The 15,048-nt window shown below is 40.4% G+C and overlaps 1 protein-coding gene across 1 annotated transcript in view; it reads right to left on the bottom strand.

The window, feature by feature from the left end:
* The window catches only part of CSMD2 (CUB and Sushi multiple domains 2), a 930,229-nt gene that overhangs the window by 243,718 nt on the left and 671,463 nt on the right, over positions 1-15,048 (bottom strand). Inside the window, exon 29 of the mRNA XM_070764517.1 lies at positions 9,400-9,587. Coding sequence (XP_070620618.1) covers positions 9,400-9,587 — 188 coding nt within the window. The remainder of the gene's footprint in view (positions 1-9,399; positions 9,588-15,048) is intronic.

Consider the following 15,048-nt stretch of genomic DNA (forward strand, 5'->3'; position numbering starts at 1 on the left):
CTTTCCTTTTTACACTTCCAACACGAGTCTGATAATGTTGGGTGGATCTTTGCTAATCTCGTCGGTGGGAGGTACCATCTGTAGAATAATTTGTAATAGTTTTCCTTATATGCTGCCGAAAGGGTTATTTTGGATATTGTGGTCCATGTTCTTTCCCAGTTGGCAATATGGATGGCGTGTTGCAGATTTTTTCCCCACGCTATCATTGGTGTTTTGGTCGTATCTTTTATTCTTTCCTGTTCTAAAAGTATTTGGTATATTCTGCTTATTTGTTTGTTTTCATTTCCTATCAGAATCTTATCTAATGGGTTCATAGATTTTTGAATACCGGGTGTTTGATTGTCTTTTTTAAATCTGGATTCTATTTGGGCGTATGTCCACCAATCCATTTTATGATTTAATCTTTCCATTTCTTGTCTAGATTTGAGTTCCCCGTTTGGGTGTAATATGTCTCTGTACTGGATGGTTTTGGCTATGTCGATCAAATTTGGGTAGATGATGGCTTCCATAGTGGAAAGCCATCTTGGAATTTTGTCGTAGTGTTTATTTTTAATTTCGTACCAGGTTTTTAGTAGTGATTTACGGATCAAGTGCCTGTCAAATATAGTTTGTTTTTGCAATTTATCTTTCCATAAATGCGCATGCCAGCCTGTTTGTAAGTCATGGCCTTCTAATACAAGTATTCTCTTATTTTTTAAGTTAATCCACTCTTTTATCCAAATTAGGCTTGCCGCTTTGTAGTATAATTTTAGATCCGGGAGCCCCAGGCCTCCTCTAATTCTATTATCTTGGAGATACACATATTTTATTCTTGGCCTTTTGTTTTGCCAGATGAATTTGGAGATGATTTTATTGATTTCTTTAAAAAAGTTTGGTTCCAAGTTAATCGGAGCTGTCTGAAAAAGATATAAAAATTTGGGAAGAATATCCATTTTTACTACAGATATTTTGCCTAACATTGATATTTGTAGGTCTTTCCATTTCTCTAAATTTTTTTGGTATCTTGCAATAATTTGTCATAATTGTCTTTTTTAAGTGTAATTGTTTTGTTTGTTAATATTAATCCTAAGTACTTCATTTTTTTTGTAGTTTGGAGTTTAGTAGTTTCTTCTAATTTCCTAATTTGTCGTATACTCATGTTTTTTGTCATTAACATTGTTTTCTGTTTATTTATTTTTAGACCTGCAAATTCCCCAAAATTTTCAATTTCTTTGATTAGCCCTTCTTACAATGGTTCAAACATGTCCAGTTAGCATTTCCTCATTATCTAGGTCACCAGTCCCGAGTTCCTTGCAAATAGCTTCCGTACCATAAGCAAAACTTTGTTTTCTAGCTATTGGATGGACATGTGGAAAATGAGTCTGAAGTATTTCTGGACTGAGATTCCCAAAAATGCACACCCTCCTTTTAGATCTGTAAAAGGGTATTATTTTTTCACTGGGAGTGATAGTCCTGGTCTATTTTCTCAGCCATTCGTGGCCTTCTCCATTTCTGTAGAAAGGCCCTTGTTTGATCTCTGGCTGTTCCAGATTGTTTTAAACACCTGCTCCCCAAAGTTCTAAATCTCTCAGAAAGAATTTACCCATAGATAAAGAGAGTATCTACATGCAGTGGTTGAAGTGTGCAGTCCTCAGTACTCTCTGTGCCTGGTTGCTTCATTAAGTAACAGCATCAGTGTTAGAAGGAAATGGGATTTTCTCCCTTTTTATATACAACTGTCCTGTCCTGCCAGCGTTGGTGGGAGTGTTCATGGTACTGTAATTCCTTCATTAGGCTGTTTACTGTTTGTTTGTGTCAGCTAGTAGTTCCTTGATTGGGGTATTGTTTACTGTTTGATTGTTGGTCTAGTATTAAACTTGGTGTTAATTGCCGCTTATCTGGTTTTGATTGCTGGTGAGGTGATATTGTGGTCTTTCAGTTTTTTGATGGTCTCTTTTGAATGCTATGCAGGTTTATCTCTAAGTGCCTATTGATGGCTTTGTCTGAATGATAGGCTTCCAGGAATTATCTTGTGTTTTTGGACTTTGCTGATCTAGGACAGTGATGGTCAACCTTTTTTGGTTTGCATGGCAAAAGGGGGGAGGGCATGGGGGGTGTCACATGTGCATGTGTCCACAACCATAATTCTATGCACATACACACACACACCCCTTGCATGCATGTATGACAACACCCACCCATCCCGGCACACAATGGCACACCCATTCTTTGCTCTTCCCATGCTTCAGTGCCTTTCTAGAAGCCTAATGAAAAACTGCCTTCCCCACCCTTCTGGAGGCCTTCTGGAGGCCAAAAATGGCTGATTTTCCAATTTCCAAATGGGCTATTTTTGGCCTTCAGAGGATCTCCAGGAAGGGTGGGAAGCCGTTTTCATCCTCCCCAGGATCCTAGAAAGGCTCTGAAGTCTGGGGAGAGCAAAAAAGGGACTTCAGATCCAACAGGAAGTTGACAAATGAACAATTTCTGGCCTTTGGAAGACCTCCAGTGTTTGTCTGTGGGGAGCATTTTCACCCTTCCCAGACTCCTAGAAAGGCTCTGAACCTTGGGGAGTGCAAAAATGGGCCTTCTCCACCCCCTCCAGAAGCTGGAAACAGCCTGTTTCCTGACTCCCAGTGGTCCCAGGAGCCCCCAAAATCAGTGTGCTGCACCTGAGTTCGCATGCTCACCGATGTGGCTCTGCTTGCCACTTGTGGCACATGTGCCAAAGGTTCCACTGATCGAGGAGGCTGAGTTTGCCAGTTTGCCACTATGGTGAAGTCTCTTCATGTTTTCTGACTGCTAGTTGGTGTTCATGGATGAGTTCTGCTAGTCTTCTTGCCCATATGTCCTACACAGTGGATGTGACAATCCTTACATTGTATTTTGTAGTTGACTCCTGGTTTGGTTTACTTAAGATGTTTTGGAGGACTTTAGTTGGTTTGTGTGCTAGCCATCAACAATATAATGTAACCCCCCCCCCCCAACCCCCATTTGTGACTTAGAGCAGTGGTCTCCAAAGCTGGCTGAGGAATTCTGGGAGATGAAGTCCACAACTCTTAAAGTTGCCAAAATTGGAGCCCTGATTTAGAATGATTGCCTGGACGATGCTAGGTAATAAAAGCCATCCTTCACAGATCAATACCGATAAACCACTTATAAGCCAAAGAATCAGAGAAAGAATTTTTCTTCTCTTTCTACAGTGTTTATTTCTAAAGAATCCTCTGTCCGACTATATTCCTGTGATCATTCTAGACTTATTCTCGTTATTTTGAAGAGCCTATCTTTCGTCTAAGTAGCAGCTACATCTTTGGCTTGACATGATGCCTCCCACCCCCTGTCAGGCATATCAGTTACATGTTTGATCTCTATCTTGATGGTTGCTCGGAGAGGAATAAAATAACACTTCACATTCACAAAGTACTGACAGAGAAAGAGGAGGCGCTCACAAATGCCACTGACTTTGGTGTCTTGTTGAGGTTCTTTTCCCATTGTGTTTTCTTTCTTCCTAGAGCCATATTAAAATGATGCTGGAAGTCCTAGTCATCTATTACAGTAGCCTTACATGCAGTGAAGGGCTACCAAAATTTTTACTACCACACTGTGGGTGTGGCTTATGCAGGACGCTCTGCATTTTCTTTCAACATCTTTCAGTGCAAATTGAGTGCTCTAGGGTGGAGCTCCATTTTCACTATCCCACTGCATTCACTCCTGTCCGCCCTGCTAACATGTCTCCAGGCATGTAGGACCTGCTCTTCTGAATCTCCTGGCGTACTGCTTGAAAGAATTATTCCACCACTTCTGGAGAACATCCAAAGATAAGCTTTGATTATATGTCCCTAGCCCAGGGGTCGGCAACCTTAAACAATCAGAGACCTGTTTTCCACAGAAAAGAAAACACCAGGAGCCACAGAATTCTTCCCATGCTGACTAATTCCTGAGCGGCCACAAAACTAGCATATATAGTTGAATTAAAGGTTTTGTTTTCTTTTGAAACTTTTGTTTTCTTAGATTTATCCATGGTTGGCCTACCAGTGGATGGCTTAATAAAGTGCACATCAGTGGATGACGCACATTAGCAATTTTGACACATATTTTGAGCAACAGGGAGACGCAGCAGGGGGATGAAAGAGCCACATGCAGCTCCAGTGCCCTAGCCCATTGCTACCCACAATCATGGTTTCCACATCACATAAATCATATATCATAATCCCTATTGCAGTTTAGAGTAGTGCTTCCCAAACTTTATTTTCCAAAAACTTAACAGAGACTCTGATCAAACTTCAAGGTCCAGTTCTTTCCTTCAGGACCATCGTAACTTCAAACAATCACTGAACAAATTATTATAATTCAGGAATTATTTGTATTATAAAAGTTATACCATTGAATGAGCATTGTCATTTCAACAAATTACCACTGGAAATGTCATTGGTTTTTATTTTTATAAGAATACTTTGGGAGATTTTGAAATATTTTTTAGTACCTGTGGCAATCTTTTAAGTTAATTTAAATGTCTCTGTTGAGATGAGTAATGGGTTCATATGTCATTATATCCCTTTCTACAGAAAAAAAAGAACACTTTAACCCAATTTTGGGTAATTTACTCTGCTTTGGGAAGCAATGGTTTAAAATAATATCCCAAAGGTGCTTTACCAGGAGACAACTGGCTTTTCTGGTTTTTCTTTGAAGATGTTTCACTTCTCATCCAAGAAGATTCTTCAGCTCTGACTGAAGAATGGCGGGATTTATATTCCTTGCAAACAGCTGATCTTTTGCATCCTTTTAGAGAGTCATTGAGACCCCCTGGAGATTTGTCTGTGTCCTCAGGGTCACCTAAGTGGTGCAAATGAGTGTGGAGCCTTCTTGGAACTCCTAAAAGGACTGTGTTGTGGAGCTGTATTTCTGCAGGATGTCTTCCACCTTGTGTCCCTTCACTGTTGAAGACAGACGCAGGCTGTTGGGGATGAATCTGTCTTGTCTGCATCTCAAGCTGTAGCACAAATGGTTCCTTTAGTCCAAAACTTTTCTGGAAATCCATTCATACTCCCACACCATTTGAAGGTATTCATCCCAAAGAGCGTAGCTAAATGTCTAGCCAAGTCACAGTTGTCCCGAAGGTACCATTTACGCTTCAGTTTGAGATGCAGACAACACAGGCACATTTAAATTAGGTTACTACTAGAGTTGGAAGGGAACTTTAGGTCATCTAGTCCAACCCCCTACTCAAGTAGGAATCCCTACATCATTTCAGACAAATGGTTGTCCAATATCCTCTTGAAAGTCTCAAGTCCACTGGTTGATCGCTCTCACCATCAGAAAGTTGCTCCTTATTTCCAGGTTGAATCTCTCTTTGGTCAGCTTCCATCCGTTATTCCTTGTCTGGCTTTCTGGTACTTTGGAAAACAGTCTGACCCCCACCTCTCTGTGGTAGCCCATCAAGTATTGGAACACTGCTATCATGTTTCCCCTGGTCCTTCTCTTCAGACTAGCTATGCCCAGTTCCTGCAACTGCTCTTTGTATGTTATAGTCCCCAGTCCCCTTCTCATACTGATTGGTCTCCTCTGCACTTTCTCTACAGTTTCAATGTCTTTTTTGTAGTGCGGTGACCAAAACCGGATGCAGTCCTCTAGGTAAGGTTTAGCTAACTATAGAGTGGTATAGTGCCTCTCGAGTCCTAGAATTCCAGGCAATCCCTAACAGTCAACAGTCAAGGGCCACCAGGCAGAAAACATTCTGCAGAGGTAATAGCTATGTCACTCAGAATCATATACATGATATATGCTGCTATATAAATGTGAAATATAAATATAGGTAATCGTTGATTTACGACCACAATTGAGCCCAAAATTAATATTGCTAAGCAAGGCAGTTGTTAAATAATTCAATTCAATTTCAATTCAATTTATTAGATTTATATGCCGCCACTCTCCGAAGACTCGGGGTGGCTCACAAAAATAAGTTTTGATTTTGTGGCCATTGTGTGACCATTGGGGTCATAATTGTGAAAACTGGTCATAGGTCACTTTTTAGTGCCATTGTAATTTCAAAAAGTCACTAAATGTATGGCTCTAAATCAAGGACTAACTATATCAGTGATGGCGAAACTATGGTACAGGTGCTACAGGTGGCACGTGGAGCCATATCTACTGGCACACAAGCCATTGCTCTAGCTCAGCTCCAACGTGTATGTGTGTGTTGGTCAGCTGATTGTTGGCTCACACAGAGGCTTTGGGAGGGTGTTTCTGGCTTCCAGAGAGTCTCCTGAAGAATGGCCGAGGGAGTTTTTACCCTCCCGAAGCTCCAGGGAAGCCTTTGGAGCCTGGGGAGGGCAAAACACGAGCCTACTGAGCCCACCAGAAGTTGGAAAACAGGCCATTTCTGGCCTCCAGAGGGCTTCCGAGGGGCGGGGGAAGTTGTTTTTGCCCTCCCCAGGCATTGAATTATGGATGTGAGCACTCATGCATGCACGATAGCATGCATGCGTGCTCTTTCGGCACATGAAGGGGAAAAAAGTTCACCATCACTGACCTATATCATTACATTTTACTCAACTGGAGAAAACAGGGAAATAATCCACGTCAATTTAGTTGGAGGATTGATCCTCTGACTTTCACAACGATCAATACTATTTTCTTGCATCTAGTTGGGAGAAAAAATTGTAGCCTGCCCTGTGCATGTCCACATGTCTCGTCTTCCCTGCTATGTAAGAAATGAGTAGGACTGTGCAGGGTTTGACTCCCTTCTTGAGACCTGTTATGGCCACATCTCCCATCTATTCTTGTCTGAGGCTAGACAAGGAACATCATGAGGTTAGACAAGCATGAATTAAACAGTTCTGGGTCATGGATATGGATATTGGGCTAACTGCGGGACCACCTTCTGCTGTATGAATCCCAGCAACCGGTTAGGTCCCACAGAGTCGGCCTTCTCGGGGCCCCATCAACTAGATAATGTCGCTTGGTTGGGCTAGGGGAAGAGCCTTCTCTGTGGGGGCTCCCATCCTCTGGAATCATCTCCCCCCAGAGATTCATACTGCCCCACCCTCCTCGCCTTCTGCAAGAGTCTTAAGACTCATTTATGACACCAGACTTGGGGCAATTAGACACTAGCCCCCCTGGCCAATGCATGTTATGTATGGTTGTTGTATGAGTGGGTATGAGTGATCTTTTAACAACACTGGGTTTTACAGATGAGTACACTTAGTTTTTTTTTAATTAATTGGATTTAGATGATTACATCGCCTTTTGTAAGATACTCTAAACCCACTTTTGTCGTCAGGCATAGGGTAACAGAGCTACCCCTAGGCTATTATAGATTTGTGTATGGTATGACTGAGCTGTATGGTTTTAACATTATGGGTTTTAGATGTTGTTTTAATGTATTGGATTTGTTATATTGTGAGCCACTCCGAGTCCTCAGAGAGGGGCAGCATACAAATCTAAATAATAATAATAATAATAATAATAATAATAATAATAACAACAACAACAACTCTTTGATCCCATTGCTATTCATCATTGCTATAATCCCGCTGTCACTCACCCTACAGAAAACAAATCTAGGCGACCAAACTGCTAGGAATTCACCAAAAATTTCACACCTGCTGTATATGGATGACCTGAAGTTGTACGGAAAATCAGAAACTGAGATACAATCCCTAACTAACACTGTGCGAATCTTTAGCAATGACATCAGCATGGAGTTTGGCCTGGATAAATGTGGCACAGTGGCACAGCAATCAAAGAAAATCAAAATAAAATTAGCAAAACATAAAAGTAAATATCAATAATGGCAAGGATTCTCACTTTCCAGCCCAAAGGTCTGCCTGCCTGCCTGCCTGCCTGCCTGCCTGCCTGCCTGCCTGCCTGCCTGCCTGCCTGCCTGCCTGCCTGCCTGCCTGCCTGCCTGCCTGCCTGCCTGCCTATCTATCTATCTATCTATCTATCTATCTATCTATCTATCTATCTATCTATCTATCTATTAGAGTTGAAAGGAACCTTGCAGGTCATCACGTCCAACCCCTTGCTTTTATTCTTGCAATTTTTAAATAAAAAAATTGGCACTGCACATGCATGTGCATTCAAAGTGTATGCACGCCCACAAGGCGCAAAAGGAAACGAACGGGCAGCGAGGTAAGTTAGAACCCACTCCTGAGTTTCAAAATAATTTTATTATTTTCTGGTTGGGAGTCACCATAATATGAGGAACTGTATTAAAGGGTTGCAGCATTAGGAAGGTTGAGAACCTAGGAATTTTAATTCCTTGTGGTTCCCCACCCTCATCCACAAACACAAACACACCACTAGCAAATTTGTTTTCTTTCAGTCATTCACTTATTTGTGCATCTATGCAAAGTAGAAGAAAGGCTGGGTGCACCCCTGTCTATTAGGAGTTTGTTAGCCATCTGCTTCAGTTAGGTGGTTCACCCGTTGTCACTTTCTTCTGACAAGACAAAGTGTCTCAAAGTGGGGGACTACATTACGTGAATAGTCCATGCAATGCCAACTGGCCAGATTGCTGCTGTTGCTCATGGGCAGTTGCTCGGACTGAAGTGCTTAAGATTATCTCTCTTGTAGAAAGGTCTAGGTATACCTATATTCTATCAGTTAGAATGTTCATTTCATGAACCAAAGAACAAAGAAAAATTGTAAAAGTTTTCTTCTCCACTTTGAATGAACTAGGGTTGGAAAGAAAAGAAGGTAACAGATAAAATAAAATAAAATCAGTGCATTTTATACAAATAGTTTTTCTCCCACCTCCCACATGCTAAGTGCCTGTGTGTACCAAATAAATCTTTAAAACCACTGCATGAAAATATTGTGCCTGATGAACTTCAGATGTGCTTCAGAGGGCAGAAACCAAAAAGCAGAAGGAAATAGAAGAGTATACTCTGCTCTTTGAAGAATCACCAGCGTAGGACTTGGATTGGTCTAATATAGAGGAGGAATTGGAAAAGGGCAAAAATAAAACATGTAGGGCACCTCTACAATTTCCTCCTACTCCTGTGATGCATCTACTTAGCAGATGACATTTCTTGCAAAAAACATTTTTTTAAAAAAATCCATTCATACATGGGCTTAATTCTTAGACTTTGTCACATAATAAGAATGAATGCATCATTTGTTTTGCATGGCTTTTAATAGATTATTGGACTTCACTTCAGCACTATAATTCCAGAATACAAAACCATGTCAACACAAGGATTACAATATTAGGCCCAATGGGTGGGGAATGATGGAACTGAACTCCAATATATCCATATTCTAGAAATACTCACAAGTGCAGAAATAGATATTTTTTTAAAATAGTTGGTACAAAGATTTGTATCAGCTAGATCAAACAAGATTTGAAATCTGCTTGGTGGTACATTCAGGAAGGCAATAAGAATGGCATGCATAATCTTCCAGAAGATCTAAACGTACCTGTGTAATAGATTACAAATCCTGTGTTGCTGACAGAAGCATCACTGCGGAAGGCCAGGAAGAGGTTGTTGCTGCTGCTCTCAATCCTTTCTGGTACTTGGGTATCATAGAAACTCCCAATCAGGGGACTAACTGAGCTTGCCCCATCATAGATGTGCAAGAAATCATATCCGGGTTCCAAATTAAACCTGAAAGGGAAGATAAAAGGATCCTAAGTGTATCAAGTATCTGACTACTAAGACTAGTGACATAATTGAACTCTTTGAGCCTCAGAACAATAATGGACATTTGCAAAACATTGCAAGACAAAAACAAGAACAGATGCATATTAATAGCTCAACAATGACTGAGCCAGCCTCCTTGTTCTATTAAGAAACATATAGAGCAATGTTTCTCAAGCTCAGTGAATTTAAGTTGTGCAGACTTCAGCATCCACAATACTCCAGACAGCAATACTAGCTAGGGAATTCTAGGAGTTCAATTCCACACATCTAAAAGCCACCAAGGTTGAGAAACATTGCTTTAGAAAAAGGATCAAAGGCAGCAAGGAAGACCCATCTCAAGACAGCTGCTGATTAAAGGGCCTAGAAAACATATACCTTCTGTAATCTACTCTCTTTTTCCTTACAACAAAGCCAATTATTGAGACATGTGAGAATCAAACTTTTTGCTACTGATGGGAGATTGACAACTGATCCTTTTAGTTCTTTGTTGTCTTTTTAGAAAGATTTATACTTGGAGTAGCATTTACAGGAGGTATAGAGGAGCACAGAGATGATCATGGAGAAGGTATGTAGAGACTGCTGGCATAATATGAGCTCTAACCCAGGAAATCAAGACAGCATAAGAAAAAAATTCCCTAAGTCTTTGCAGGTTTCCCCCCCCCCCCATTGGTCTAACTTGCTCCAAATGTTTCTTTCCAGCCCTAACCAGGTGCTAATGATGTTCCCAGCTCTTACCCGCTTTCAAGCTTTTATTGTTACTTTCTGCAAAGAAGGATGTTTTCCAAGTCCTACGTCTTTGCAGAGTCTTTCCCATTGCTCTACTTGCTCAGACTGTTTCTTTCAGATACTAATGATGTTCCCAGCTCTTACTGGCTTGCAAGCTCTTTCATTGTTACTCTCTCAGAATAATTTTTTTAAAGCCCTAACCAGTAGATAAAATGATGTGCTGAAGCTGACCAGACTAAGGACGCTAGCCAGATGAATACCTGGTAAGCAGATTCTTTTCCCTATTTTCCTCCCCCAAAATTAAAGTGTGTCTTATACTCCATAAAATACAGTACACACACACAATTTTCATCACAACCTTTCTGCATTGTCTTGTAGAAACCAAACCAAACCATTAGATTAATGATTCCCCGGACTATTTGACTACATTATTTTCATACTCTTGTATATGTCTGAAAATAATATGGTCAAACAGACTGAGAAATCATTAACATGATGGTTTGGTTTAATTTAGTTTAGTTCAGTTTAGTTTAGTTTCTCCAAACAATGCAGAAAGATTGTGATGGAAATAGTGTGCATTTGTGGGAGTGTATGTGAGTGTGTTTGTGTGTGTGAATGAATGAATGAATGAATGAATGAATGAATGAATGAATGAATGAATGAAATAGGTGAAGAGGCCAAATAAAGATACTCCACAAGAATGAACAAAGTCAATTTAAAATTAAAATTAAAAAAGCTAAACTAACTAAACTTATGACTTCATTTGTGTAGAAATTGAGATGAGGAAATGCTGGAAGGAAAACTTTAAATATGTGATAATGTTAATGGTACGCTGAAATGTGGACTCAAAATCATTGCTATAAATGTTAGTATCCAAGCCTATGCTGATGAAAAAGATGTCAGAAATGCTGCAAGTAATTTTTTTGGGGGGGAAATGTAAAACTCCAGTAAAGGTGAAAGTGTAGATATTGTATCTCATGTAATGTTAAAATATGGAAGAGTATTTGCATGCTTTGTTTAACATGTGTGTGAAGACTTTATCTGGAATGAGGCTCCCCAGAGATCTGGATAGCTCCCATCCTAATAATGCATCAGAGAGCCTTAAAGACTTGGTTCTTCTCCAAGTTTTGCCTTAGAGACGCAGATTCGTTATTCGCGAATGCTCATTATTGGTGAGATTCATTATCTTATTTTTTTTCTTTTTTCTCCCTGAATTACAGATTTATTGTCTGTTTGCTCTTTTAAATACAGTGATCCCCCGATCATTGCGAGGGTTCCGTTCCAGGACCCCCCGCAACGAGCGGGTTTTAGCGAAGTAGCGCTGCGGAAGTAAAAACACCATCTGCGCATGCGCAGATGGTGTTTTTACTTCCGCAGCACTAGCGAGGAGCCCAAGATTGGGGGCCGCGCGGCTGTTTTAAAACGTCACCGCCGGCATGGGGGGCTTGCCAGCACCCCCCGGACCCCCAACCCGGGTTTGGGGGGCTGCTAGGAAGCCCCCCATGCCGGCGGCGACATTTTAAAACAGCCGCGCGGCTTCCCAACTGAGTCCCGAAGACAAACGTCAAAGGCGAACTTCCGCGTTTGTCTTCGGGACTCATTGGGAAGCCGTGCGGCTGTTTTAAAACATCGCCGCCGGCATGGGGGGCTTCCTAGCAGCCCCCCAAACCCGGGTTGGGGGTCCGGGGGGTGCTGGCAAGCCCCCCATGCCGGCGGCGACGTTTTAAAACAGCCGCGCGGCCCCCAATCTTCGGCTCCTCGCTAGCGGGCAGGCAGAAAAAAGGGCGCGCATGCGCAGATGGTGTTTTTTTACTTCCGGGTTGCAAAATCGCAAATTAGCCCGTTCGCAATGATCGGGAACGCAATAACCGGGGGATCACTGTATATTGTTTCCATATTGTTTTGTGTATTTTGAGCTGTCCAGAGTAATTTGGAGTTGGATGTCATAAAATCAATTGACAAATTAAAAATGAAACTGTGCCTGGGGCTTAAAGGAATGTCCTTGTTATTCCTTTATACAAAGGAACAAGCATAGAGACAAGAGTAAATTAAAAATTTACACAATTTTATTAAGTATGTCTGGGAAAAGACTTCGTGGAATTCTGATTAATTGCATACGAGAGGTGGCAATAAACAAAACTCGGGAAGTAGATTTTATATCAGGATATGCAGACAAAGTTTGCTCTTCAGAAGCCATTTAAAAATATATGAATATAATACAAGTGCTGCATGTTTGTTGACAAAAGTGAATTGATTTGAATTATGAAAAAATTGTATGTTTATGGAAAGTGGTAGAGCTATAGATTTCAAATTGTTATAAATTGCATGAAAGGGTGGTTATATAAATTGTATGGAAAGATGGTTGTTGAAAGTGGTAGAGCTATAGATGATGAAAATAAGGCATGAGTATAACTACAGCAAGATATGCACAAAAGTGGAAAGATTCGGCATTATCTAAAAATGGAGCAATGGTTGGTGAAGTTGATGGAACTTGCTGGGATGGTTAAATTGACTTCTTTCACCAGAGAAGAGCTAATATCTATGTTTATTGGAAACTTCTTGAAGACATTTTATATGAAAGAGAAAAAAATTGAGCTTATGATTTATGTTTTTGATGTTTACACAAAAGAGATTATAGAAAAAGAGAATCTAGTTGTAATCGTAGAGTAAGAAGCAAATTTCTAACTGCTTAAAAGTAGATTCTTTAAATCTTTTTTATTTCTTTTTTTTCTTTTAATATATTTTACTTTCATGTACTTTGTACTAAAATACTTTTAGTATTTTAGTTTGGTTTTTTCTTTTCTTCTTCTCATTCATTAATTTGCATTAGCTTTCATGTTCTTTCCTAAAGTATTTAGTAAAATATGACAATAAATTTGATTAAAATATTTTACATTTTTAAAGAAAAAAAGCAAAAATAAATGAATATTTTGTGAAGAAAGCAAAATCAGCTTTGTGTAACAATCTGCTTCTATCCAGATTTTGACAATTTACAACTGTATTTTTAACGAAGGACCGGAATTACAACAGCTTTAGAATTGGAGCTTTACAGTATGCAAAGTACTTTTGCCCATTGCAAAATGTTGCACACACTTCTGTGGTCATTTGGTCATGCTCCGGATGCCTAGCTGAACTACTCCCCATCTCCATTTACTTTGAGGTAGAGACATTTTCCAGCAGTCTTCCTATGATCCTGTATCAAGGCAGATCTTTTCCCAGATAATAGAGATGTTTTGCAACTATAAGGTAAAGGTTCCCCTCACACACATGTGCTAGTCGTTCCCAACTCTAGAGGGTGGTGCTCATCTCAGTTTCAAAGTTGAAGAGCCAGTGCTGTCTGAAGATGTCTCCATGGTCATGCGGCCGGCATGATTCAACACCAAAAGTATATGGAACACTTACTTACTTACTTACTTACTTACTTACTTACTTACTTACTTACTTACTTACTTACTTACACTTACTTATTTACTTACTTACTTACTTACTTACTTACTTACTTACTTACTTACTTACTTACTTATTTGACTTCTATGCCACCCTTCTCAACTGACTCAGGGCGGCTGTTACCTGTTCCCATAAAGGTGGTCCTTATTTTTCTACTTGCATTTTTATGTGCTTTTGAACTGCTAGATTGGCAGAAGCTGGGATAAGTAACGGGAACTCACTCTGTTACGCAGCACTAGGGATTTGAACTGCTGAACTGCCTACATTTCTGATTAACAAGCTCAGTGTCTTAGCCACTGAGCCACCACATCCCTATTTGCAATTATCTATTGACATAATTGATTCTCGTGTCTGTGAATCCACCCCTTCTTTGTTTGGAAACTTTCACAGGCAGTAACAATACAGAAAGGTTTGTGTGTGTGTGAGAGTGTGTGTGAGTGTGTCTATGGCATGCATAGTCAAGGAAATCTATAATTTTTATCACAAAAGAGTTCTGGCAGCCTAAGATTGCTAGTGCATTTAGTTCATGCATGTGCACCAGCCACAGTACACCACAGGAGGTGAACAGGCTTTGCATCAGCTGGCTTGCACCATTCGGAGGAATCTCGCTTTCTTCTGCTCATTTTGCCTTGCACCTGGTCAGATCCAGCCTCGGCTCCCACTTCTGCATGGAACACTGGTAGCTTTCCTCATCAGAATGGTACGTATTTATCTATTTATTATTTTATTTGTTTGTTTTGTCAAGTACATATTGTGGTATACAAAAATATAATAATATTTATATACATGATACTAGTAAGAGAGAAACATTAGGACAGGGGACGGAAGGCACTCTGGTGCATTTATGCACACCCCTTATTGCTCTCTTAGGAATTGGGAGAGGTCAACAGTGGATAGTTTAAGGGTAAAGTTTTGGGGGTTAGATGATGATACTACAGAGTCTGGTAGTGAGTTCCATGTATCAACTACTCGGTTACTAAAGTTGTATTTCCTGAGTCGGGTTTAGAGCGGTTTACTTTAAGTTTGTATCTGTTGTGCGCTCATCTGTTGTTGTGGCTGAAGCTGAAGAAGTCATTGACAGGAAGGACGTTGTAGCAGATGATTCTATGGACTATGCTTAGGTTGTGTTTAAGGCGACATAGTTCTAAGCTTTCTAAACCTAGGATTGTAAGTCTGGAACCCACTCTGCATTTTGAATATAAACACTCTGGAAAATGTCCAGAGATACTTTACGAGAAGAGCCCTCCACTTC

The sequence above is a fragment of the Erythrolamprus reginae genome, chromosome 11 (genome assembly GCF_031021105.1).
Source record: "Erythrolamprus reginae isolate rEryReg1 chromosome 11, rEryReg1.hap1, whole genome shotgun sequence".
Classification (NCBI taxonomy): domain Eukaryota; kingdom Metazoa; phylum Chordata; class Lepidosauria; order Squamata; family Dipsadidae; genus Erythrolamprus; species Erythrolamprus reginae.